The sequence below is a fragment of the Hydra vulgaris genome, chromosome 05 (assembly GCF_038396675.1).
Source record: "Hydra vulgaris chromosome 05, alternate assembly HydraT2T_AEP".
In the NCBI taxonomy this organism is placed as follows: domain Eukaryota; kingdom Metazoa; phylum Cnidaria; class Hydrozoa; order Anthoathecata; family Hydridae; genus Hydra; species Hydra vulgaris.
In genome coordinates, this window is record NC_088924.1 from 6,470,700 (window position 1) to 6,497,082 (window position 26,383).

Here is a 26,383-nt window from a genome sequence, read left to right on the forward strand (position 1 = left end):
GAAATTATATGTGTAAAATATTTCTTATATAGGCTTCGATTTAAAGGAAGAAATCAAAACAGAATATGAAGATTTTTAGATAACTTTGAAGATGACGATTTAGAAGATAATTCAGGTGGTTGTTATTACTAAATTTAGTTCTTATTTGTTATACACACACACACACACACACACACACACACACACACACACACACACACACACACACACACACACACACACACACACACACAGACACACACACACATATATATATATAAATATATATATATATATATATATATATATATATATATATATATATATATATATATATATATATATATATATATATATATATATATATATATATATATATATATATATATATATATATGTATATATATATATATTACAAATCCACGCTTAAATTAGTTTGTATTTGGTTTATATATTGACTATTATTTAATTTATAAATATATATATATATATTTACATTGCCTACTTAAATACATAGCCATCTTTTCTGCTTTAGTCGGAAAAAAATAGAAGGCCAGTTACAAAAACGAATATTTTGTCGGATAGACAAACTTTTCCAATCTGACATTAGATAAAATTCTTGTGTTGGCTTAATCTAATTATCTACTAAATATCACTAAACTTGGTATACTTAATCGAGGCTCCTTTTTAGCAGTAAAAATAGAAATGCTGTGCTAATAGAAGACAATACAAAACTTTTAACCTTTATATTTATATATTACTAAAATTATTTTAGAAAGACATGGGTTAGATTTGTCAGTAGAAATTTTCGGATATTCAAGGAATGTGCAAGAAATAAGAATACGCTAATTCTCAAAAATAAGTTTTAAAAGTTTAAAAAAAATATACACACAATCTGACTTAAAATGTAAAACAAAATATTTTTATTTTTTCTCTTTTTTTTTATAAAGGGAACAATGTTATCTGCAACAATAAAATTACTGTCTCCTGTTGACAACTTTGAGTACAAAGCATTTTGCAACATACTTTAAACATCTTAATCAGTTTTTTGGTAATAAAACCAGCAATATAACTGGCAACTTCCCAAAATTTATCTGATTAAATCACACAACTTAAATCTTTTTCTTTGATCTGATCTATCAAGGATCTAGCATGTTGTGTACCTTCAACATGATTAATATCATTTTTATTTGAATTCTTCTCTTTATTCAACGTTTTATTTTGATTATATTTTTACTATAAATAACGTCTTTCAAACTGACAAGGAACCTGCCACCACTCATTTGGCAGATTGTCTCAATTTTCTTTCTAATTGATCACTTTAATAAGTCAGCATAAGTTTTTAATTATCTTTCTACAGATCTTCTATTAATAAAACTTGACATTGGTAAATTGGTACTTTCCTTGGTATAGCCATAACTGGAAGTGAAGCTGTTGCTATGCTAGCTGGGTTTATTGTAGAAAAAGACTTCATATTATACAACAAACCTCCTTTGTGTATTAAAATTTCATCAAAATGTTTTTAACAGATCACTAAATGATAGTCAAGGAATTAATGTCTACTAATTCTAACCCATAACTTTTTCAAATCATCATCTTTTGGAAAACCAAAAACTGGGTCTACTTCACTGCCATAACAGTTAGAATTAAAACCAACAACACAGATTATAAAACCAACAACACAGATTATAACAACCATTATAATAACAAATAACGAAATAAGTAGCCACAAATAGCATTACTAAGTTTATTGAAGTTTAATAGAGGTGGCTTCTAATACAACGTTAAAACTTTTATCCAGCGCCAGATTTAATTACTTAAAAGATATAGCGCGATAATTAAAATATTTTGAGAAAGTTTGTCCATTTGATGAAACGTTTTTTTAATTGGCCTTTTATTTTTTATTGATTTAAGCAGAATAAAAGACCGTGTATTTAAGTAGGCCATGCGTATATATATATATATATATATATATATATATATATATATATATATATATATATATATATATATATATATATATATATATATATATATTTATATATATATATATATATATTAAAGTTGACAAGATTAATTCTTACGATTTCGACCATTTTGAAATTAGAGCGGTATTTTTTTTTAACTTAAGGTGGTACATAACCATAAAAAATAAAAATGGAAACAAGACAATGCAAAACAATTTTTTATATTTTTTTCATTCAAAATAAATTATTTAGAAATAAGAAAATAAAAAAAGTAGTTAATCAAGTCTTTTTGGCTCGATTATTACTGAAAATATGATATTTGATGATAGATTAACAAAATATTTAAAAAACTTATATAGTTAAAGACATGCAAATTTCACCAGTTCTTTATTGTATTGTAATGCAGGAGTTGAACTAAAATGCCATAATATAAAAAACTTTAGAAGATATTGGCATTTTTTACTTGTTGATAATATTTTGCATAGTTAGAGCTTATAAAAAGCGCTATAAGATGAAAAGTTTTGTGTATAAAATAATAGTTTTAGTGCGACTCCTGCCATCATAGCTAAAGAATACACAGTGAAAATTTCAACCTAAAAGAACATACTGATCTTGAAATACACCGTTTTAAAGTTAACAAAATTGGTAAAAATTAAATACTGAGAAAAACGCAAAAATAAAGATAAACTGAAGAAAATATTATGATTTAATTAATATAAGCCTGCTGAATAAGCAGGTATCTCTTCATTTTCTTTTTCTTTATCCAGAAATTCTTTTCTAATGGCTCTTAATTTTCTTCTTGCTTTTTCGCCTTTGATTGATGACTTTCTATAAACATTTTTTATGCGCACTATATCACATTTTTAAATGTATTATGCATAAACAGTGAAACCAGAAGTCTAAGCATTTGCATTATTGGGCTTAGACCAGATTTAACATCATTAACTCAATGATTTCTGAAAAAATACTAATTTCAAGAGGTTTTCGTGACACAAAAATTTCCTTTGGACATTTTTTCCAGATCATACTGTTTAAGCATTCATTTTAATTTTGAGTTAGGCTATGCAAACACTTTAACAATAGTGATTCTGCTGATAAATTATGCCAAACTGGCATTAACAAATCTTTGATTGTAATTGGGAGGCTTAAGTTTTTCTTGTATATTTTATTACCTGTTATTTTGTCAGCCTGCCATAAACACCAGGTATCCTTGGTGATTGGACAAAACTGACGCCGAATTTTTTCATCAATGTTTGTCTTATGAAACAAAGTTGTCCATATAGATTTTTTTATTAAATAAATATCACCAATATTCTGCCTTACAGCCCTAACAAAGTAACTTTAAAGAGTATTGATAGCTTTATCAGAAGTCTACCTATTCCTGAGACACCTCTTCTATCAGATAACTTTTTATTTTTATACGTTAGACGAATATTTTGGCAACGAGTACCCTACACGTTTTTGAATGTGTCAAACACATTCTAGCTTAGAAATTAGAATCTCTCCATAAGGTTTAGATAACTTTACTTGATTAAACAAAGTAGTATCTCCATCACCAATGTATTCCGTATATATAAGATTATTTTCAAAAAACAAGAAAACATTTTAACAGCCCCATGGATCCAGAACTACCTAATTTGACAGGCAAACATGATTGAGTTTCCAGTCCACATATTGAGGAGATTCTTTTTTATGCTTCCACATTGCACAACCATGACAACTTTTAGATAAGACATCATAGTCTAAACACTTTCCATCGATCATTGAAACGATAGAGACAATTCCATTTAGCGAGCTGTGTCTTCTCTTCTGCCACGAACCATCAACGGAAACTGTACAGTTCAGTTTTAGTTCAATATTAAATATACCCCCGACTATTTTTCTGCACTCTTAGTCTTGCTGTTTTTTTGGCTGCTATGGTCATAGATGCTTTACAAACACTAGTAAATGTACCATGCAAAACATTAATAATATTTGTGTAAGCTTTAAAAAAAATAGGTGGGGGTATATTTAATATTGAACTAAAAGATTTTATGGCTCTATGACCTCTACCGGTGTCTCTAAATGCCAACACCATTTGGACATTAGTAGAAACTTTCTGCCATAATATTTTGTAATTTTTGTTTTATTTTGAATATTAGTAATAATCTTTTACGTTTTAAAAATATTTTGCAATCGACAAGAGTATGAAGTACATGATAGTTGTAGTTCTAAACAAAATCCTTGTCGCTTCTTCATTTTTTCAAGATTTCATTATTTGCAAGATTAACATAACTTCCACAATCTGAGCAACTAGCTATTTCTTTTACTAAAGATTTTAACAAACCATAATCAATTATAATGTTATAATCATCTGTGTTTACAGAAATTAAAGAATCGAATTTTATTTTTCCTGAACATGAGTTACTAGTTAAAGGTAAAAAATCAGGTGCTAACTTTTGTTCAAGTGTTGAGTTATTTTCTTTTTGTGTGAACTGATTGCAGGCAAGCGATCTCTTTTTTTGTCCTAGAACGAGTTCTTGGCATATTATTCAATAAAACTTCAACAAAAAGTGTTATATTCACATATAAACATAGCATTTGCGGATTTAAAGACTTCTGGCAAACAAAATTGTGCTTTGAAAGTATGACTAATAACTTTAACTTAACAAGCAGCTAAAGGACTTATCATTGTCATAAACTAGTAATATAGTTTTCCATAATGACAAGGCTGAGTAGGTAAGAAGATGGTTGCTAAGGACGTTGTTATCTCGGAAAAATTTATTATGCTTCTATAAAGCTGCTTAAATCACTGTTTATGTTATTAATATTAAAAATAGTTTTAAAAATGTGATTCTCATAAAAGAATACGATATATTCTGTTTTATGTTATTTTTAACATTTTTTGTGATATTTTGGCTAATTTAGTATTAGTCATTATCAAACTCTTGGTTAAAGTAGTAACTGTTTAAAAGTAAAAGAAGTATATTGTTTAGAGCACTTTGATAAAGACTTATACTATATTATACCACATTAGCCAAAAAAACACAACAAAATAATATATTACTAATCAAGATGCAATTTTTTATCATTTATATATTATATTTACAGAGCCGTGGCTAGTAAATATAATATATAAATGATACACCCTCATCTACGGGAAGGAAAGAGCAGTTTTATTTTTTCGGGGAGAGAACTTCGATAACTTCAGTAGCTTTTTTTTTTTTTAAGAAATATCTTGTATAAAATTTTTTAAATATGGGGTCCTTACCATTAGGGTTGAGTTTTTATTGACTTAAATTTACCGGGAAAATGGTAAAAAAATCAAAATTTACCTGTAAAATCGGCAAAAAATAAAAACGCATAAACAAAAGACCATAAAATGCAGTAATAAGTAAATAAAGCACATGAATGTTAGTTTTGAAAATTATTTTTTGATAAAAAATGAGCTTTGAGAAAACAAAGTGTATTAAGTAAGTCGTCACTCATTCTGCATCGAATTTTTGTCACAAATAATCCAGCGGCAGAAAAGGCTCGCTCAGATTCGACACTTATTGGTGGGATTGTTTCTAGTGCATTGAACAAAAGTTCAAAGTTTGTAGTTCTCTTTCCGGTCGCTTCATAGACCAACATTTCTTTTGAAATGGCCTTGAATTTGTCGTTTGAATTGTGTCGCTGTTTTTTTGCCGAATGCTGAATTGCTTTCTCGAGTTCCTCTTCAAGAGAAAGTGGATTTTCGTCAAGAGTTTTTGAGCCATGCACGTCTTGAATAAACTCCAGGTCATCTGGATTTGTTGGAAAAAGCCTAGACAGCAAGTTTTTGGCTTTGAAGTCTTTTGAAGTAGAGACTTCGGAGGCATATTGAAAACTTTATGCTCTTCAATGTCGGACAAGCATTCTGGATTGGAAAGATATCTGTACAAGCTTACAAGATTGCTCTGCCTTCTCTCTTCCAAACGTCTCAAAATTGCACTCTTCATTGCAATGCAAAGAGGTGAATCTTGTTGTTTCAGCCTGTTCACAAGAAACTTGAAAATTCCTTCAGCAGTAAGAAGAGTTGCATTTTGTCGGCAAAGTGCTTCTGCTGCTAATTTGACTGGTTCAAGAGCAGCAACAATGTCGGATAAAATGTCTTCTTCATCATCACTGCAAATCAAATGTGGAGAAATGTCCTTCAATACTTTTCTGATTGAATGTTTGACTTTGAGGAACTGTTGAATCATTGACAGCAGACTGTTCGATCTTGTTCTGCAGTCAAGGATAAGTGAAACCTCTTTACCGTGCTTTGTCTTAATTTCTTCTTGAAGGACGTCATTTTTGACGGGCGATTTTCGAAATAACTTGACAATTTTTCTGACTTTTGTGATAACAGATTGCAAGTGAACTTTCACTTTCGGAATGGGAATGTTTTTATCCATGGCGGCACCAAGAAAACTGACTTCGGTGTCAGATTCAGATTCGTCACTGCTGACTTCGTCGTCGTCGCTTGTTTCTTCAAATGAGTTTTGTTGAATTTGTTGAGAAGGCTTCTCGTACAGCACTTCTTGAACGGGCAAGTGCATTCCGTGGGTATAACAAGTTTGATGCTCGGTTGGAACCAGTTTTCCGAACTTAACCATCATGGAATCTTCGTCAGTAACTGAGCAGACAATGCTGTCGCCTAGTTTCAACCCAAATTCTGCCACTTTTTCAGTGACAACAGCTGCAGCTTTTTCAGCCGGCAGAGATCCGGAAATTTGAGTCAAGCCCAGATTCTAGTGATTGTTTTTTTGATGAATATTAATATTCATGTACCTTCGATTTTTCAAAGAAGTGTACTCATCCAGTGTAATTGAAAAGCGTTTTCCCATTGTCACTAAAGAATCGAAAGTGTTTTTAAGGTCATTCCTTACGCCAGTTGCAAACTTTTTAACAGACTGGATTGCTTGTTTGTGATTTTTTGGGAAATCATAACCTATTTCAGACATTGCAGATCGAATGAAAGAGCTGTTAACAATGGCATTGAAACTAAATCCATCCAGTGCTGTAAGTCTTAAAATCACTTCTTCAATTGATTGCTTTTGAAAAAAAATTGAAATCTTAGGCCTTTTTGATTGTGATGCTTTTGGTGTCACTTTTTCCTGTATTTCCTTTTTGATTCCATGTTTCTTGTCTTAGTGATACCACATTCCAGTTGTGGAACTTGTGTATTGACTTCTATCTCCACAAATTTTGCAAGTAACTGTTTTCCCTTTGTTTAAGGTGTAGTGTTTCCAAGCGTCCGACATTTTGCCAAAACGCAAATCAAATTTAGTGATAAAGACCACAATAAATATGAATGATGAAGACTTTGCAATGACATCGCAAACGGCGGTCGCTTTTAACGGTGAAAAAGAAAGAAAAAAGAATCATCTAGAAAAAAACAAAAACTATTAAAAGTAAAAAAGAAAAATATATATATATTAAAGAATAAATGAAGGCATTAACAAAACTAAGCCAAAAGAAAAAGAAAGAAAAAAAAAAGTCAATTAAATACAACAAAAAGATATCTTTAAATTAAAATGTATGAAAAAAAAAAAGAAGTTAAACGCTAAACAAAGTTAAAAAAAATATGGAATGTCTTTATAAATTCGAAAAGTCGAAGATGTAACAAAAATATATACTTTTTAAAATTTATTTCTATGTTTAAATGTTGTGCAATTTTATTTTTTCTGTGATTTTGTCCCTATTTTTATGTTTTTTAATATTATGATATATGTTTTGTTTTGTGTGTGTTTGTATTGTGTTTTAATGTTCCTGATTTTCTCGTTTGTTGACTTTTCCTATACATTTTTACCCACCTAATCTATTTTTATCTGTTCGTTGGAGATTTTAATTATTTTATATTAGAGTGTGATGTGTTTATTTTAAGTTTTTTGGATTATTATTGTAACGGTTGTATTCTAGTAGTATTGATTATAGTTGTTAGTATTATTATTATTTTTATTTTTTATATTCAGTCTAGTCTTTCTTTATTTTTTTTGATCTAAAAAATCTCCTCGGATGTACTTATTCTTTATTTTACTTTTTATATATGTTAAGTAGTTAAAACTATTTAAGTCTTTTTGTTTATTTTAGTTAGTTGGTTTTATTTAGTGTAAATTTATAAATATTATACTCAATATATTATTTTTCATGATTATAGTGTTATTATTAATATTAATTCATTGTTCATCATTTTTATTATTATTTGTGCTAAAAAATATTTTTTTATATCAACTTATAGGTATTTACCTTATATTAGTTTTATAACTATTTGTAAATGACCGTAGATGTAATATCGTTTTCCAAAATACATTAATTGATATATAAGTCACAAGAAAGTAAAAACGTTTTTCTTAAAGTGTTTAGACAAAACTAAATCACTTTTCAAGCATAACAAACAGCTTTGTTAACAGGAAAATGAAAATTAAATTTTCAGTTCAATTTTTAATTTATTGGTTGAGCCATTTCAAGCATTCTAAAACATTTTCAAGCATCCTTCAACGTTATTAAAAAAACAATATTTGCCAAAATTTACCGACATCATTTTACCGGTAAATCGGTAAAACAATTTTACCGATTTACCGGTAAATTTTCGGTAAAAGCTCAACCCTACTTACCATAAGTTTATAAAGGGACTTAAACCCTCAAGCCACGGCACTGTATATATATATATATATATATATATATATATATATATATATATATATATATATATATATATATATATATATATATATATATATATATATATATATATATATATATATATTTACTTATTTATTTATAGCTGTATGCACATAAGTAAAAGCTTGAATTGCACGAGCATGCGAAGGAAACAATCTAATAATCCATTGCAACGGAGCAAAAAATACGTGTGTTTGATGCAAACTATGGTAGAACATCTTCTCAAATATGCTCTGGTCGCAATCCTACTGTAAGAAGTTTTGGAAAGGTCTTTGATTTGCCTAATCAATGCAACAATCAGAAAAAATCTTTGAATACTGTTCATAAGATGTATTCAGGCAGGTCATATTGTGTTGTTCCAGCATCAAATGGGGTATTTGGCGACCCATGTTTTGGAACATATAAATATCTCGAAGTGCATTTTTATTGTAAAAAGCACTGAAACACCATACTTAAATTAAGAAAAAGTATTTTCACTACTGACAAAATAAAGTATAAACAACTCGTGATTTAGTTTAATTTTTGATAAATATGGTATTATGCTGGATTTTATAAAAATATTGGATAGAAATAAATTTTCACTAATGTTGACATTTTATGACGTTTTTGTATTTCAATCATATTAAATTTTTTTGCAAATCATAAGCTTTCTTAAGGTGGTTCCTATGTAATCAAATAAAGTTTCATTTTATTCATAAGGCATTAATTTTTTCCAAAATTATTTTGATGATCACATATAATGAGGCATATAAAAGTCAAAATAACCCAAAAAAATAGAGTTTACTAGAAACTCAATTACTCATGAGTAAAAGCTTATTTTACTTTCAAACTTGGTATACTTGTGCGTGCTACCTGTATCTAGTGCGTGAGCTTTTTTTATTAAAAGATCTTGCTTCTACTTTAAGTCATGCTTCAAAACAACTATATTTTCGAAAAATCTCCTACTTCGCCTCCAATCTTAGTTCCCTAACCACGACTTACAAAAAATAAATTTACTTGAAAAAAACTAGCAGTACACTCGATAAATAAGCCCTGAAAATTTCAAGTAGTTATCACTATTAATTCAAAAGTTATGATGTTTTTCGTGAGACAATTTTCTTGAAAAACGATATGGTAGAAAATCAAAAAACAAAAAAAAATTTGTTTTTAAAACTAAAATCCTCATTTTAAATAAGTTTCTCCTCCTCATTTAAGTCTTTATCCAGTAAACCCTTCTTGATGGCTTTTAATTTTTTTCTTTTTGCTTTAGTCTTCTCTGATGTTTTAATAAGTAAATTTTGGATGCTGCGTCGGTTCATTTTTTCAGATATAATATTAAAACAGACACGGGTTTGTATTCCAAGTTTTTCATACACTTTAACAAGTCCAAATTGACCTTCGTTAAATTGAAGAATATCACTATATACATCTAACTGTAGAATCGATTTTTCTACAAAGACTTGCTTGGGACATTTCAAAATCTTTGACAAGATAGAAAACATCCACTCTGGTAAATTAATCTTCTCTTTGTGCTTTTTTAGTTTTTTATTCTTGTAACTACATCATGATTCTTCTCCTGGTGAACAAAACATGTGGCGCTTATCTAAGTTAGAAAAGGTACAATGGTACAATGATGAAGGATAGCACCTATCCACTTTTTCATCGTTAGTGCAATTTAATTTTAGACTTCTTCGAATGGCAATACCATAATAATTTGTTATTGAATTGATGGAATTGTTTGTCAACTTTCCTAGAGGTATTTTTATATACTTGCACTAGTGTCCTAAGTCAAGAACCTATTTGTTTGTTTACATGTCCAATACATTCAAGTTTAACAGGTGTAATACCAAACTGTGCTTCATAGGGTTCAGAGTTAACAACTTCTTTGTAAGAAGCTGTGTCTCCATCTCCGAGATACTCATTATAACCTAGTTTATTTTGACTTAGAGATTGCTGAAATATATCAATAGTACCTAAGGATTCCATTGCTCCTGATGACTTTCGATGGTTAATTTTACAATTATGTGCAACTTTCCAATTTGTGTATTCCGTCGTCCGTTTTTTCCACCCCATATTATACACTGTCTACAATGTTTTGATAAAATAATAACATCCAAACACTTTCCTTTGCTTACTGCTTTCACTACACCGTTTAACAAGGAGTGTTCTCTTTTTTGCCAAGTTCCATCAATCGAAACACGACAAGAATGTATACCTGGGACAATTTTTTCCATTTTTGCTTCATTTGCAACGTTTTGCAAACTTTCTAGTGCAGAATTTTCATATGCAGAAAAAAACTTATTATTAATATTTCTAAAGGCAGTATTAGATATTGAGTGCATATTCATACATCGTGCAAATGTTTTAATTGGTTCGTGCCCTTTACCAATTTCTCGAAATGCCATAACCAATTGATCATTAATTTCACTTAGCTTACAACCATACATTTTTTCAGAAGCACTAAAAGGTGAAGTATACTTGTGACTTTTATTATTACATTTTCCACAAAAGTAAACAATTTATTATGAGAAAATCCCTTTCTATCATCCAAACTATTATATATTGTGACATTAGCTTCCCACATTCTTGACACTTGTTTCCTACTGCTATCATTTTCATGAGTATTTTAAAATTTATAAATCAAAAGTAATCATCACTACTTCCAGAATGTTCAGCTGGTGGAATGGTAAATTTTTTTTAGTGATTTTTTCAATATTTGCATTTTTTTTATTTCCATTGATACCACGTTTATTATTTACATTATATTCAGGTTTTTTTCAACTACGACCACCAACACTCTTTCTTGATGAGTTTTTTTTTGTTATTTCGAAGGTTTCTTATATCAAATCTTTATTATTTTACTAGAATCTAACTAAAATGATAAATAATTTCAACAAAAACATTAGAAAACAGTAAAAAGTAAAAAAATTATTATAAAAATACCTGCCTGCTGTTTGCACATTGCAACAGCATAACTTATAATTATTAAATATTTTACAACTTGGACGTACAAGGCAACATTAGAATAGCAAAAGAGATGTACTAGTTTAAGTTTTAAGGTACATTTAAGATAATAACTAAAAAAATAAAACGGTTGCTATGGCCGTTGCTAGGCACTAAAACTATACCTACCTGTTTAAAATAGTAAATATTGTAAAAAGCATAAACAAACTTAAAAAAAAAGTATACCACTAGAAAGATTGTTAAATTTTACATTGGAATATCTTATTTGCATAAAAATCAATTTTTGAAAAAATTTTGACTTTTGATTATGTAAGAACCACCTTAAGACAGCTAAAACAAAATGGTTTTCTATACAATAAAAAACAAATGTAACTGTCAAGTCTTCCTTGTGCGATGTTTCAGCTAGATCGTTTTTAAAATGTATTGTATCTTAAAATGATTACAACTTTTTTAAAAAGTGTTCGATTTATGGAACTTATGAAGGAATCGTGTTTAATAAGGAAACTTCGCACCTATCTCTTATATAAATCAACTGGTTTAATTTTTTAAATTAAACTCTTTTGTTAGTGACTTATCCTACTCCTTAAAAATTTGAAACTCCTAAAAAAAACCCTACACAAAAGATTAAGACAATTGGATGAAATAGACAAAATTTGCTTTAAATTATTCTTTAGACAATAGATGTATATAGTTTCTCTATTTTATATCTCAGTTTGTAAAAATTTCAAATAAGTAATTTTAGTTAAAATCGATATTTGTTTGTTATTTGATGAAACTTATCCAACTTCAAATAATTACGAGAAAAATATATTTAAAGATGAAAACGAGGTAATATTTTTTTTTAATTTTATTAAGTTTAAAATTTAAATTCAAAATTTTAAGTTTATTGAGAGAATTTATGGCTTTTGATTTTAATCTTTATTACAAAATGTATAACACAACAAACATTTAAAACGGAATTTCAGTGGATCAATATAGACATCCCTATAGTTTTGTAATAATAAGTGCGTATTTCATATATGCGAATCTGCATAAGTGCGACTGGCATAAGTGCGAACTGGCATAAGTGCGAATCACTTGCAAAAACTGGCATAAGTGCGAACTAGCACAAGCGCGAACTGGCATAAGTGCGCCGAAAGAATTTGCAAACATTGGCATAAGTGCGAATCGGCATAAGTGCGAATCAATTGCAAAAACTGGCATAAGTGCGAACTGGCACAAGCGCGAACTGGCATAAGTGCGCCGAAAGAATTTGCAAACATTGGCATAAGTGCGAACTGCATAAGTGCGAATCAATTGCAAAAACCGGCATAAATACGAACTGGCATAGGTGCGCCGAAAGAATTTGTAAACATTGGCATAAGTGCGTCAATAGAATTTGAAAATATCTACATAAGTGCATACTTGACTAAGTGCGCCGAAAAAATTTGAAAATTTTGGAATAAGAGGGCGGTAGCATAAGTGCACCGAATAGATTTTTCAACTTTTTTTCGTGGGGGACTCTTGAATTTTTTTATTTTTAAAAAATACTCAGTAAATATTATTATTTTCTTTGTCTAAAACTCAATTTAAAAGTTGGTGTTGTCGTTCAAAAACTGTGCGGGAACGGGACACCTTAGTGAGGCTTATAAGGCTTACTGATCTCAATGCCATGAAGCCGTTTAGATCTTTTTTTATCAAAGGCTCCTAATAAATTGGGCCTTAATAAACGTTTTTTCCAAAATTGGTTAGGCCCGGTAGTTGGCTCGTGTTATAGTCTTTGTTAAAAGTATTAAAAGAGATTGTTGAACTTTCCAATAAATTACGAGATACTCCACACAATGTTTAAAATATTCTTTATATAAAATATTTACAAGTTGTTTGCCGTTTTGATAAACAAGCTTTAGTTTATCAAAATACTACTCAATAATTTGACATTCTCTTCTTTATTGCTGTAACTTGTCCAGTGAGCATGCATAGTGAACATAGAGTAAAGCATGCTGTGACAACCAATTTAATCAAGTTGTAGTTCCTACAATTAATATTTTTATTTTAAAAAAACTTTTTATGGTCATAATTTTAGAACACGAATATTCAAAAATTATTTCTAATATTCTATCGTTTTGTTAATCGATCACTGTTTTTATGTATACATATATGCCAAAAAAATTATGACCATGTAAAGTTTGATCCCCCCCGTTCTTGGTTTGAAGAGACATTATAGTTAAATGAGTGTAACGTTGAGCAACCGATCTAGCTTCATCAATTAGTTGTTTGTGCTAGGAGGATCGATCTTCATCGCACAAACGGCTAATTGATGTAACTAGTTCGGTGGCTCTATGCTGTACTCATTTATATTAGATTTCTTCTCCGTTAGACATCCTAAATTGGTCTCATATAAAAGTCTTGAGAACGTCGTATCCGGACAAACTAAAGACGTCTTTCTAGACGTCACACAGTAGTGTGTGTGTAGGGGGGGGGGGCACTTTATATTTTAATATAAAGTTTTAAAAGAAGAAAAAACAATAATATAGATTTGGAAGTTACATCATATTATTACTTTATTCTACGCCATCAGCCAGGTTCGTATGAAATATTTCAATTTAAAGCTTTATAAATATTGCAAATATTCTTTATAAATATTGCATGTATCTAAGTATACTTTCTTAAAATGTTTAACTATATCTATATTACACTTCTAATCTACGCTACAATAACTGTTAAAGTGACGTCATTGCAAAATTCAAATTTGATATGTTATTCTGAAACATCTCTTGAAACTATAGAATTTGAGTTGAAGTTTATACGAATATTTGTATGGCAATACCAACCAGAAAATAAAATTATACTTAAAAAAACATGCTTTCCTAAGAGTTATATTATTATTATCAGGTGACATAGAACTATGACCTGGACCAATGTATTTGAACCATATTATTTTAGTGATGGAGAAACTTTAAAATATTCTGTATATGAAAGGCTTACAATGTTTTCATTTAAATATCCGTGGCCTATGGAATATTTAGCATCATTTATTTGTTTAACTGCAACAAAAACATTGACATATTCGCCCAAATAAACCCATATAAGCAAGGACGACCTTAGTGAACTATATCATATCGAGGGTTATGCATTTCTAAGCAGCATACGAAAAAACAAACGCGGTGGATGTGTTGCCGTTTACATATCCAATAAGTTAAACTGGGTAAGATGTAACGATCTCAAATCCAACGAAATAGAGAGCGTTTGTTTCGTAAAAATACTTCCAAAGACGAAAAGTATATTGTTTTGTGTCCTATATTGCCCACCGGATGGCTCGAAATACCTTAGCCACAATTTCTCTAACCCATTTTCAGTAATGATATCTAAACCTAATTAACCTAATTTATTAGAAACAATTTTAATTAGAGATCCTAATGTTAATTACATGAGGTCAAGTGATCACACTGAAATAAAATCAATGTTAAAATTCTATGGTTTCAAGCAACTAATAAAAAGCGCAACCAGAACAACGTTAACATGTTCTACTTTAATTGCTGTAATTTATACAAATAATCTAACTCCGAAATGTGAAGAGAACCTTTTTTTTTAGTCATTTTTACGATGTGGCACATATACAATCGATCTCAATGTACACTACAGCCACGTTTTTATTTTTTGCGGTCTTTATCAGTATGTACTAAATTTTCACGCGTTTTACTACATTTAGTTTTTCATAACAGTTTTTCCGTTTCAGTTTTTCAGTTTTCATTTTTTGTCTTTTGAAATTGAATTTTAAATTTATGTTCTAATATATACATATCCTTCATACCTGGAGCATTATTAACTTACCAATAGGCAATGTAAATTTCATATTTTAAAAGACTTCTTACTTCAATTATTTTTCATTTATTGAAATCCGCAGTGTTATAATTTTTCCAGAAATTTATTGATGTGATCTTTAAACCCTTGTTTTGAAGTTTCATCAAAAAACATTTTAGTCTGTTTCCTCGTTTTGAAGGTTATTGAGTATCCATAACCAAAATTCTTGTTTCATGATGATGGAAAACTCTTCGGTAACTTATATTTAAAGTAGTAAGATTATCTTACTAAGATAAAAATCTATACAAATCGGAGTTTTTAAAGATTTAAGGATATGGGTTTCACAAGTTTTTATGTATGGTTTCATGACACCTCTTCTGGAATAGCTCAGTTAATTCTTCAAGTTTTTCTGGAGTAGTTCTGCATGTTCTCTGTAGACATAAAGTTTGTTCTTTCTGAAATGTTGTTTCAGTTGTATCAATTGTTCTTTCTTTTTTCCCTTGTGGTCATGGAACATTTTATACCAACTCATAGTAAAACTTGAGTCATTGAGTATGTATCCAACTTAAACATTTTGTTCAAAAGTTTAAAAATAATAGTGTTACAATAAATGCGCTAAATGCAAAATAACTTTATGTGTTTAAAACAGCAAATTAGAAAAATAAATAAATTAAACATATTCAAGTCTCTCTTAGCGGTTTTCCAAAAAATTTTGGAAATTCAATTAACGCAGTAAACCATAACTTAAAACCATAACAAAATATATTAAAAAAATCCAAATATAACTCTCCATATTGAATATATGATATTCCAATTCAAAATTCCAAGTAATTATATTTAGCCTAATCATGATAAAAAAAAATTTAAGGAATAAATTAGACGGATGCTCAAGTAAAAATTAACCAAATGTTCTCGTATTATATATTATAGATTCATTATTCTTTAAAAATGCAATGTTTATTTAAAAATAAATTTGATGTGCTAAGATTCAAAACTGCTACTCTCCGGTATCTACTAGTTTCAATGGAAAGTTACATCTTTAATGATCGTCTATATGAATCCGTTGAAAAATAAAATCAGAAAATGAATACAAAAGCATTGCCAGAGATCTTATTTACATTAGTTTTCATTTTAAAAGTATTTATTGCTGTAAAAGTATTAGATTTTTAACAATGCAATAAATACTGACATATAGGCCCAGATTACCCCACCCTATAAATTTTTTTTAAATTGATAACTATGTTATCAATTTAAAAAAAATAAGCATATTTAAGTCTTAAAAGAAAATGAACCTAATTATATAGTTTATTTTCTTTGTGATGAACCATTTTCCATATTTTAGAACCCGTTTTTAGTTCATTTTTATTGAAGTTTAAGATTTTTAATTAAAATCTCCTAGTTAAATGTATACGCCATTTTGAATAAAAAATGTGCTTTAAAAACTCCCTAGTAAGCTGATAATTTTAAGGTAATTTTAAGTTTACACGTTTTTTTAAATCTTCAAAAATGGCCTAAAACCCTCATTACAACGAAAAAAGTTATTTTAAACCGTTTTCTTACCTGCATAAGGAGCCTAGCCTATTTTTTTTATGAAAAAACTCATGAAAAATTTGACGACCCTGCGCGACCTATTTTTTTTAACGTTTGTTAATTTTTAAATCACATTTGATTCAAACATTAGTTTTTCATAAATATTTTGTGGCTTATCATTTGGTTTTGAAACTTTTTTTATACATGACACTACAGACGATGCAGTGCGAATGTATGAATGGTCAAGTTTACTGCTTCCGTGTTTCAAATCTATTACACCACATTTTTCATTGCCTAAATAATAGATAATAGCAATAAGACCTTTGGTAGTTTTTTTATGAACACTTGTTTACTAAAATTCGCGGATGTACAATGTTTTTGGCCTGTAGTAGTTTGGGTAAGATAATAAGTTTTTTTAAAACCTTTTTTGCTATTCTTAGAACTTATTATTCTTATTATTTTTTCATCTATAATGATTGCATTTATAATTGTCTTCATTTTCAGACTTCATTTTAAAAACAAATATTCTATCAGCAATAGATAGAATGGGTGCAAACAAAATAAGTTTTACATCGTTGTTTTCGATGTAAACATTTCGACAGCATCATCTGCCGACAGCATCATCTGCCGACATAAAGTCATTTTTATTTTTAATAACATATTCCTCAGTTTTTTGCCTTAACTAATCAATTCTTTTGATGTCGTTGCCTTCATTTTTAAATCAAAAAATACTGATACTACAGATTTTGAAAACCGACTGACTACCACCAATAACGTGTTAATAAGGACAATTATAAAATAGTTGTTCGATTATTATAGGTTAAAATAACCTATAGGTTATTATTAACCTAAAAAACTATAAATATCGACGAACAACTTCTTGCCTATTTTTGTAATAAACTTGAGTTTATTCTAATGGCTTTAATGAATATCAATATTTAATGACTATAGTGTTATTTACATCAGTTGTAATTGTGCTCTGTTTTGCTTTATTAAATTTTTGAATGAACTTTCAAAAACCAGAAAAGTTTATAAAAAATAACTTCAAACGTACTTTATGGAAACCCATAACTTCGTACGTACTTTATGGCAACCCAAAAGGAAAAGTTTTTTAAAAGTTTTTTCAAATATTAAAATAGTGCTTTTTTGAATATGTTTATTATAGCATAAATAAATTGTTCTAATATTTTTATGAGCATTTAAAAGCTTTTATAAAACCTTTTATAAAATGAAACTTAAAAATTAAAAAAACCTTCAATAAGGGTATGATACTTACTGTTCTGCTCGACATATCTTCCTGCTGTTTTTAACTAAGCGTACCGAAATAAAATAAAAAGTATAAAAGAGAATGATCATTACAAATAATGGTAATTGTCGGGTTATCAATAATATAATTAAAAATAATATTTGTGGTCAGTGTAAAAATTATTAATCGTTATTTGGTTTTTTGCACGAGTTGAATATCATCTTCAAACTAATTTTTGAATTTTTAGCATTTGGTTGGTTTTCATTGGATGCCGTTTGCTTTAACAATAGCAAAATCAAAATGTGAAGAGTAATGTTGATGTAGTTGACATAAAAGTTGTAAAAATTTAATTAAGTATCCACTCAGAGGTTATTTGGGTGGTTATCGGCATGGCCGTAGAGAGGGAGGATTAGGCGGGTGTGTTGTCCTGGGGCCCGGCTTTCTTTAAGAGTCCGGAGCAGGACTCTCAAAGAAAGCCGGGCTACTTTGGCATTACATGGTGCTTATTTTCAGCCAAGATAGGGCCCATAAAGAAATTTGCCCCGGGACCCGTCTTGGCTCTCTATCAGTTATCAGTGACTTTTATTTTCACAATAATAATTCTGACTTTTTTGCACTTATGCCAGTTTTTGCAATTGGTTTGCACTTATGCTAGTTCGCACTTATGCCGATTCGTACTTATGCCAATGTTTATAAAATCTTTTGGCGCACCTACGCCAGTTCGCGCTTGTGCCAGTTCGCACTTATGCCAGTTCGCACTTATGTCAATTCACACTTATGCCAATGTTTGCAAGTTCTTTCGGCGCACTTATAACAGTTCGCGCTTGTGCCAGTTTGTACTTATGCCAGTTTTTACAATTGATTCGCACTTATGCCAGTTCGCACTTATGCCAATTCGCACTTATCCCAATGTTTGCAAATTCTTTCGGCGCACTTATGCCAGTTCGCGCTTGTGCCAGTTCGCACTTATGCCAGTCTTTGCAACTGCTTCGCACTTATGCAGATTCGCAGTTATGAAATTCGCATTTATTCAGCCTCCTCAAACCAAATAATTTTAATTAAAAAATTACCTAATCACCCGTGTAAGTTCAAACCCCCCTCAAATTGAGGGGTTGTAATTTTTATTTGGTCATAATTTTTGAACGCTGAAAGATAATACTATGAAACTTAAAAATTATTGATGAATATAAGTTTAGTTGAGAATAATACAAAAAATATTTCATCAATTTGTTTGGGGCAGGTGTAGCAAAAATTTTGGGGCTTTTTTGTTTCCAGCCTCCAATCACCGCAATTTTCTGCAAACCCTCATTATTTGATATAAGTATAAACATAAAAATGTTTTGAGTTAGCTCCATGTCTGGAAGTTAGCTATCTCAAAGATTAAATAATGCTGGATCCGCCACTGATTTATATATATATATATATATATATATATATATATATATATATATATATATATATATATATATATATATATATATATATATATATATATATATATATATATATATATAAATATATATATATATATAAATATATATATATATATATATATATATATATATATATATGTATATATACATATATATATATATATGTATATATATATATATATATATATATATATATATATATATATATATATATATATAAATTATAAATTATGTTAGTGTATTCTACAAATAGAGTGCTCAATGTTCTAAAAGGACAGAGCAATAATAAATTAGTAAAAACACTTATCTAATTTATATATATATATATATATATATATATATATATATACATATATATATATACATATATATATATATATATATATATATATATATATATATATATATATATATATATATATATATATATATATATATATATATAATTTAAAACATCAGATAATACTAATTTAAAACATCAGATAATACGAATTCTCTCAATACTAAATAATTTATTTGAAATTTTTGGCGGATTATAGGCACCTGCATCATCAGCATATACTATAATATAATTACAAAATTTGTGACCGTTAAATAACAACAAAATTTTTTTTTAAATTTTGACGTCACATACATGTACATATCTATGAAAGGATTTAATATCAATTGAAGGAATCAATCTTTGTTTGTTTCTTTGTTATTTCTTGTGGAACGGTGAGATTCATGAGTTGGAGAATTCAGGTCCAATTGGATTGTCTTTTATGGTTGTTTTGGCTGAATCTTTTTCACAATACCATGAGAAAAAGGCAATAAAAATGGCAATGACAATGGTTCCTTCAATTGATATTAAATCCTTTCATAGATATGTAGATGATAGCCACGCTAGGTTTTCTAACTTAAAGCAAGCGGAACAGTTCCAAACAATCCTTAATAGACAACATCCTTCTTTAAAATATACAATTGAAGTTGAAAACAAAAATAAGATACTTAACTTTTTGGATATAACTGTTATTAATAATACACGTGGAAAATATGAGTTCAAGGTTTACAGGAAAGATGCTATAACCAATATCCAAATCAAACCTCATTCTAATCACAATCCCAAAATTTTAAAAGCAATATTCAACGGATATATACACAGAGCCTACTCAATATGCGGCAAAAACCATTTAAAAGATGAGATCAATTTTTGAGATGAAAAAATGCTTGAAGATATTTCTTATCACGTTCGAAAAAAACGTTTAGCAAAAAAAAATCAAATTCCATCAAACTCTAACAACCTTCCTACAATTTCTTTACCATGGATACCAATAATATCTCCCAGACTTAGAAGAAAAGCTGGTTACAGAACTGTTTTTAAGTCAAATGCTAACCTAAAAACGCTATTAACGTATAGAAATAAATCAAAATTACCACGCAACAGCCAACCTGGAACCTATTTAATTAAGTGCAAATGCTCCAAAGTGTCGGTGAATCAAAACTTCAAATAAAAACAAGGGTTCAACAACACCAAAATTTTTTGACTGAAGGCAAGTTAAACCAGTCTGCATTAGCTTTGCATAAAGTAAATTGCGCTGAGGATATTAAATGGGATAGGGCGGAAACACTTAAAGTTGAGGATAAGAAATTTGAGAAAAAAGTCCGTGAAGCCTTGGAGATACAAAAGCATCAATGTTCTCCAATGTACGGTGGTATGAATTTGGACAATGGACAATATGTTAAAACAAATTTTTGGACTTCATTTTTTTCATACTTACGTAAAAGAAGCCATTATAAAGGCGACGTCAAAATTAAAAAAAAATTTTTGTTGTTATTTAACGGTCACAAACTTTGTAATTATATTATATGCTGATGATGCCGGTGCCTAAAACCCGGCAAAAATCCCAAATAAATCATCTAGTATTGAGAGAATTCGTATTATCTGATGTTTTAAATTAGTTTATATATATATATATATATATATATATATATATATATATATATATATATATATATATATATATATATTTAAACAACTTTAAAAAGTATTCTACACAATAGAGTGCTCAATGTTCTTTAAAGAACAGAGCAATTATATTAGTAGTAGAAAATCACTTAACAAAAAAAAAAAAAAAAAAAAAAAAAAAATATTTTGGTAAAAAAATTTTTGTTAAGTGATTTTCTACTACTAATATATATATATATATATATATATATATATATATATATATATATATATATATATATATATATATATATATATATATATATATATATATATATATATATATATAAATTTTAATAAAAATCACAATATTTTTTATTCTTGACATGTTTCGTAGTCTTAATAAATTTTCAAAAGATTTAATTTACTATTTAAACTCTGGTAAATAAATTTCAAAACTGAAGACAATACAGAGAAAAATTAACAGACAAATAAACTCGTTACAAACCAATTAAAAATTGTATTACAAATTATGACTTTATAAAGATAAGTTTGCATACTATACCAGATGTTTCAACTTAATTAAATTTTATAAAAACTTATCTACGATGTTAACTTTTAAAAATTACAAATTATGACAAAATAAACTTTCTAATATTAAAATATTAATAATAATAGTAATATAGTAAGTGATACATAAATTTATAATATAATGAGATTTTTGTTTATTTAAAGAAGGATTTTCCCATTTAATATGAAGTGCTTCTTTTATTTTTAATTTGTTAATGGTAGAGGCAGTATCTAAAATCTGAAAGCAATCATAATTAGTTAGTGTTTTACAATTAACGGATGAATTTAAATGTTTAAAAATATGCGATTGCTTGTCACTCGTAAGGTGCTCATTTATCCGTGTTGTCAAATGTCTGGAGGTTTCTCCAATATAACTGGCGTTACAGCCAGCACAAGAAAATTTGTGGACAACGTTAGATTTAAGCATCTTAGGAAGTGGATCTTATATACATAAATTGTTTTTTTAATTTATCCGTTGTGAATATATTTGATTATTACATTTTTACAATACTTTTTAATAATTTTATCAATTTTAGTTTTAGTGAAATTTGAGTAAAATCCAATTAATGGAAGCTTAAAATATTTTATATTAGTATTATCAACAGTATTTATAACAGGTGAGTTAATTTTCTTTTCAACATATAATTTAATTTCAGTGTCGATAACTTTTTGCGGAAATTGATTATTTTTTAAAACGAAAGAAAGATTTTTTATATCCTTATCAAATCCAAACCGCGTGTTGTTAATTTTATATGTTCGATCAATCAAGCAACGTATAAGACCAGTTTTGTAACATGAAGGGACAAAGCTAAAGAAATTTTGTAAAAGACCCGTGTATGTTTTTTTGTGATAAACTGATGTAGAGAGTGAATTAGACTTATTAATAAGAACATCCAAAAATGGAATTTGGTTGTCTTTTTCTTTTTCCATAAAAATCTTAAGTTTTTGTGTTGTCTATTGAGATGTTTAAAAAATTCTTGCGCTTCAAACTCTGAATTAAAAAATTGCTATTATGTCATCCACATAACGTTTATAAAATATCGGTATGGAGGATGAGCAATTATTAACCCACGTTTGTTCATGAAAACCGATAAACATATTAGCTAAAATTGGTGCTAAAGGAGAACCCATTGCAACGCCATCTAACTGATCATAAAATTTTCCGTTAAATAAGAAATGAGAACCTGATGTTGAAATTTGAAGTAATTTTTTGAAATGAGTTTTAGAAAAATATTTTGAGCGAATATCTTTAAAAAACAATTCTGTTGCTATATTTATAGTTTCATTAAGTGGAATGTTAGTAAATAAGTTTTCAACATCATAAGAAACTATAAATTTGTTAGTTACATCAACTTGTTTTAAATCTTCAACTAATGAAAATGAGTCAAAAGTGGTATAATGTTTTGGTAAATATGGAGATAATAAATCTGAAAGATGTTTAGCAAGTTTATAATTATATGTGCCAATGGTTGAAATAATTGGTCGAAAAGATGGTAGAGAAGAATCTTTACTAAGTTTGTGCATCTTATTAAGAGCATAAATTCTTGCTGTTTGTGAACCAACAGGATAAATTTTATTGTAAATGTCTTTTTCAAAACATTTAAGTTTTTTAAGTTTTCTAAGATACCCTTGTAAAGATACTTCTCTTTTTATAGTTTGGTCATCTTTTAATTCTTTAAATTATTAAAAGTTTTATCACTTATAATATTATTAAGAGAATTTATATAGTCAACTTTATTTAGAACAATTATACCATTCCCTTTGTCTGGTCTTGTTATTACGATGTTTTCATTCTTCCTGAGTCTTTTTATTATTTTGTGTTTTCTCAGACAACCTTTCAGACGGCGTATATTTGTAAACATAATTATTTGCAAAATGTGAAAGTTCACTTTTATCTTGAGGTTCCGAATCCTTGTTTCTAAGTTAGGTGTTGAGAAATTGTGCAACGCTATCAAAAAGAGCAAAAACGTCCGTCTTTTTTTATAAACGCTGGTGGTAAAGCAAAGTTAAGACCATTATTCAATAACTCCAGTTCATGGTGTTGTGAAGTGTATGAAGACATATTTTGTACGAAGTTTTTATTTTTATGAGGAATGCTAGTAAATTTAGTGAGTTAACATAATTTTTAAAAAAAAAAAAAAAAAAAAAAAAAATTGTGATTTTTATAAAAATTTTTACAGATTTATTGCTAATGAGATGTTCGAAAAAAAATAAATATATATATATATATATATATACATATATATACATATATATATATATATATATATATATATATATATATATATATATATATATATATATATATATATATATATATATATATATATATATGAATGTATATTAGGGCGCTGCGAATCGGTATTTTGAGTTTCGAATCCCGAATCGAAGCGCGACTTGATATACGAATCGAATAAACAATATTAGGAAATCTAAATTTAGAAATCTTTTTTTTTTAAAAAAACAAAAAAAAAGCATATTATACCAATATATTAACTAAAAAGTTATGACGGTCGATGAAATGAGAAGATTTAAAAAGGGTTACTTGTTGTATTTAAAATTTCTATTTTTCAGTTTTGATAATGATATGGTTCTATCACTTTTGTAATTCTATTGACTTTTGGACATATTTTTGGTTCTATCACTTTTGTAATTCTATTGACTTTTGGACGTATTTTTGGTTCTATCACTTTTGTAATTCTATAGACTTTTGGACGTATTTTTGGTTTTGATTTTTCTTTCTATTTTCAACCAACGCACGCACGCCTATTCTTTAAAATCAACAAATCAGATTGCGTGTTCATGTGCTTATTTTCTGCCTGAATAGGAATTCAAAATATGCATGTTAGAAAGGTAAGACAAACAAAGAAACACCTAAACTTGTAATATTTTAGTAAAGATCAAGATTGTTTCCTTCGTATGCTTGTGCAATTCAAGCTTTTACTTTTGTGCATACAGCTATAAATAAGTATATATATATATATATATATATATATATATATATATATATATATATATATATATATATATATATATATATATATATATATATATATATATATATATATATATATATATATATATATGAAACTTTTAGTAGTAAAAATCATGTAGTTATTTTTAATAATTCTTGACAAAAAATCAATTATAAATATATATAAATATATATATATATATATATATATATATATATATATATATATATATATATATATATATATATATATATATATATTTATATATATATATATATATATATGTATTTATATATATATATATATATATATATATATATATATATATATATATATATATTATATATATATATATATATATATATGTATTATATATATATATATATATATATATATATATATATATATATATATATATATATATATATATATATATATATATATATATATATATATATATATAGTGCCGTGGCTTGAGGGTTTAAGTCCCTTTATAATCATAAGTTAAGGGCCCCGAATTTAAAAATTTTTTTAAAAGATATTCCTTAAAAAAAAAAAGCTACTGAAGTTATCAAAGTTCTCTCCCCGAAAAAATAAAACTGCTCTTTCCTTCCCGTAGATGAGGGTGTATCATTTATATATTATATTTACTAGCCACGGCTCTGTAAATATAATATATAAATGATAAAAAATTGCATCTTGATTAGTAATATATTATTTTGTTGTGTTTTTTTGGCTAATGTGGTATAATATAGTATAAGTCTTTATCAAAGTGCTCTAAACAATATACTTCTTTTACTTTTAAACAGTTACTACTTTAACCAAGAGTTTGATAATGACTAATACTAAATTAGCCAAAATATCACAAAAAATGTTAAAAATAACATAAAACAGAATATATCGTATTCTTTTATGAGAATCACATTTTTAAAACTATTTTTAATATTAATAACATAAACAGTGATTTAAGCAGCTTTATAGAAGCATAATAAATTTTTCCGAGATAACAACGTCCTTAGCAACCATCTTCTTACCTACTCAGCCTTGTCATTATGGAAAACTATATTACTAGTTTATGACAATGATAAGTCCTTTAGCTGCTTGTTAAGTTAAAGTTATTAGTCATACTTTCAAAGCACAATTTTGTTTGCCAGAAGTCTTTAAATCCGCAAATGCTATGTTTATATGTGAATATAACACTTTTTGTTGAAGTTTTATTGAATAATATGCCAAGAACTCGTTCTAGGACAAAAAAAGAGATCGCTTGCCTGCAATCAGTTCACACAAAAAGAAAATAACTCAACACTTGAACAAAAGTTAGCACCTGATTTTTTACCTTTAACTAGTAACTCATGTTCAGGAAAAATAAA

The 26,383-nt window shown here is 27.8% G+C and overlaps 3 protein-coding genes and 1 long non-coding RNA gene across 4 annotated transcripts in view; 2 read left to right on the forward strand and 2 right to left on the reverse strand.

Annotated features, from left to right (window-relative positions):
- On the forward strand, nucleotides 1–9,203 carry LOC136079951 (uncharacterized). Its single transcript, XR_010638336.1, has 2 exons — nucleotides 1–115; nucleotides 8,716–9,203. It is a non-coding gene; the product is annotated as an uncharacterized LOC136079951 (long non-coding RNA).
- LOC136079950 (uncharacterized) overlaps nucleotides 5,295–26,383 on the reverse strand; it is a 25,394-nt gene continuing 4,305 nt past the window's right edge. Inside the window, exon 2 of the mRNA XM_065796613.1 lies at nucleotides 5,295–7,316. Coding sequence (XP_065652685.1) covers nucleotides 5,495–6,547 — 1,053 coding nt within the window. The 5' untranslated portion in view covers nucleotides 6,548–7,316 and the 3' untranslated portion in view covers nucleotides 5,295–5,494. The remainder of the gene's footprint in view (nucleotides 7,317–26,383) is intronic.
- On the forward strand, nucleotides 20,306–20,737 carry LOC136080141 (uncharacterized). The gene has a single exon (XM_065796752.1). It carries the CDS (start codon nucleotides 20,306–20,308, stop codon nucleotides 20,735–20,737), a length of 432 nt encoding a protein of 143 aa, XP_065652824.1.
- On the reverse strand, nucleotides 23,035–24,100 carry LOC136080142 (uncharacterized). Its single transcript, XM_065796753.1, has 2 exons — nucleotides 24,007–24,100; nucleotides 23,035–23,711 (listed from the first exon to the last, which is right to left on the reverse strand). Exons 1-2 carry the CDS (start codon nucleotides 24,098–24,100, stop codon nucleotides 23,035–23,037), a joined length of 771 nt encoding a protein of 256 aa, XP_065652825.1.

Bases quoted from the DNA above. Each gene is read 5' to 3' on its own strand.
- LOC136080142 (XM_065796753.1), bottom strand. From the start codon at position 24,100: ATGTCTTCATACACTTCACAACACCATGAACTGGAGTTATTGAATAAT. The intron at 23,712-24,006 runs GTTTTTGCTCTT...AATAATTTAAAG, and splicing joins GTTTATAAAAAAAGACGGAC to AATTAAAAGATGACCAAACT.
- LOC136080141 (XM_065796752.1), top strand. From the start codon at position 20,306: ATGGTTGTTTTGGCTGAATCTTTTTCACAATACCATGAGAAAAAGGCA.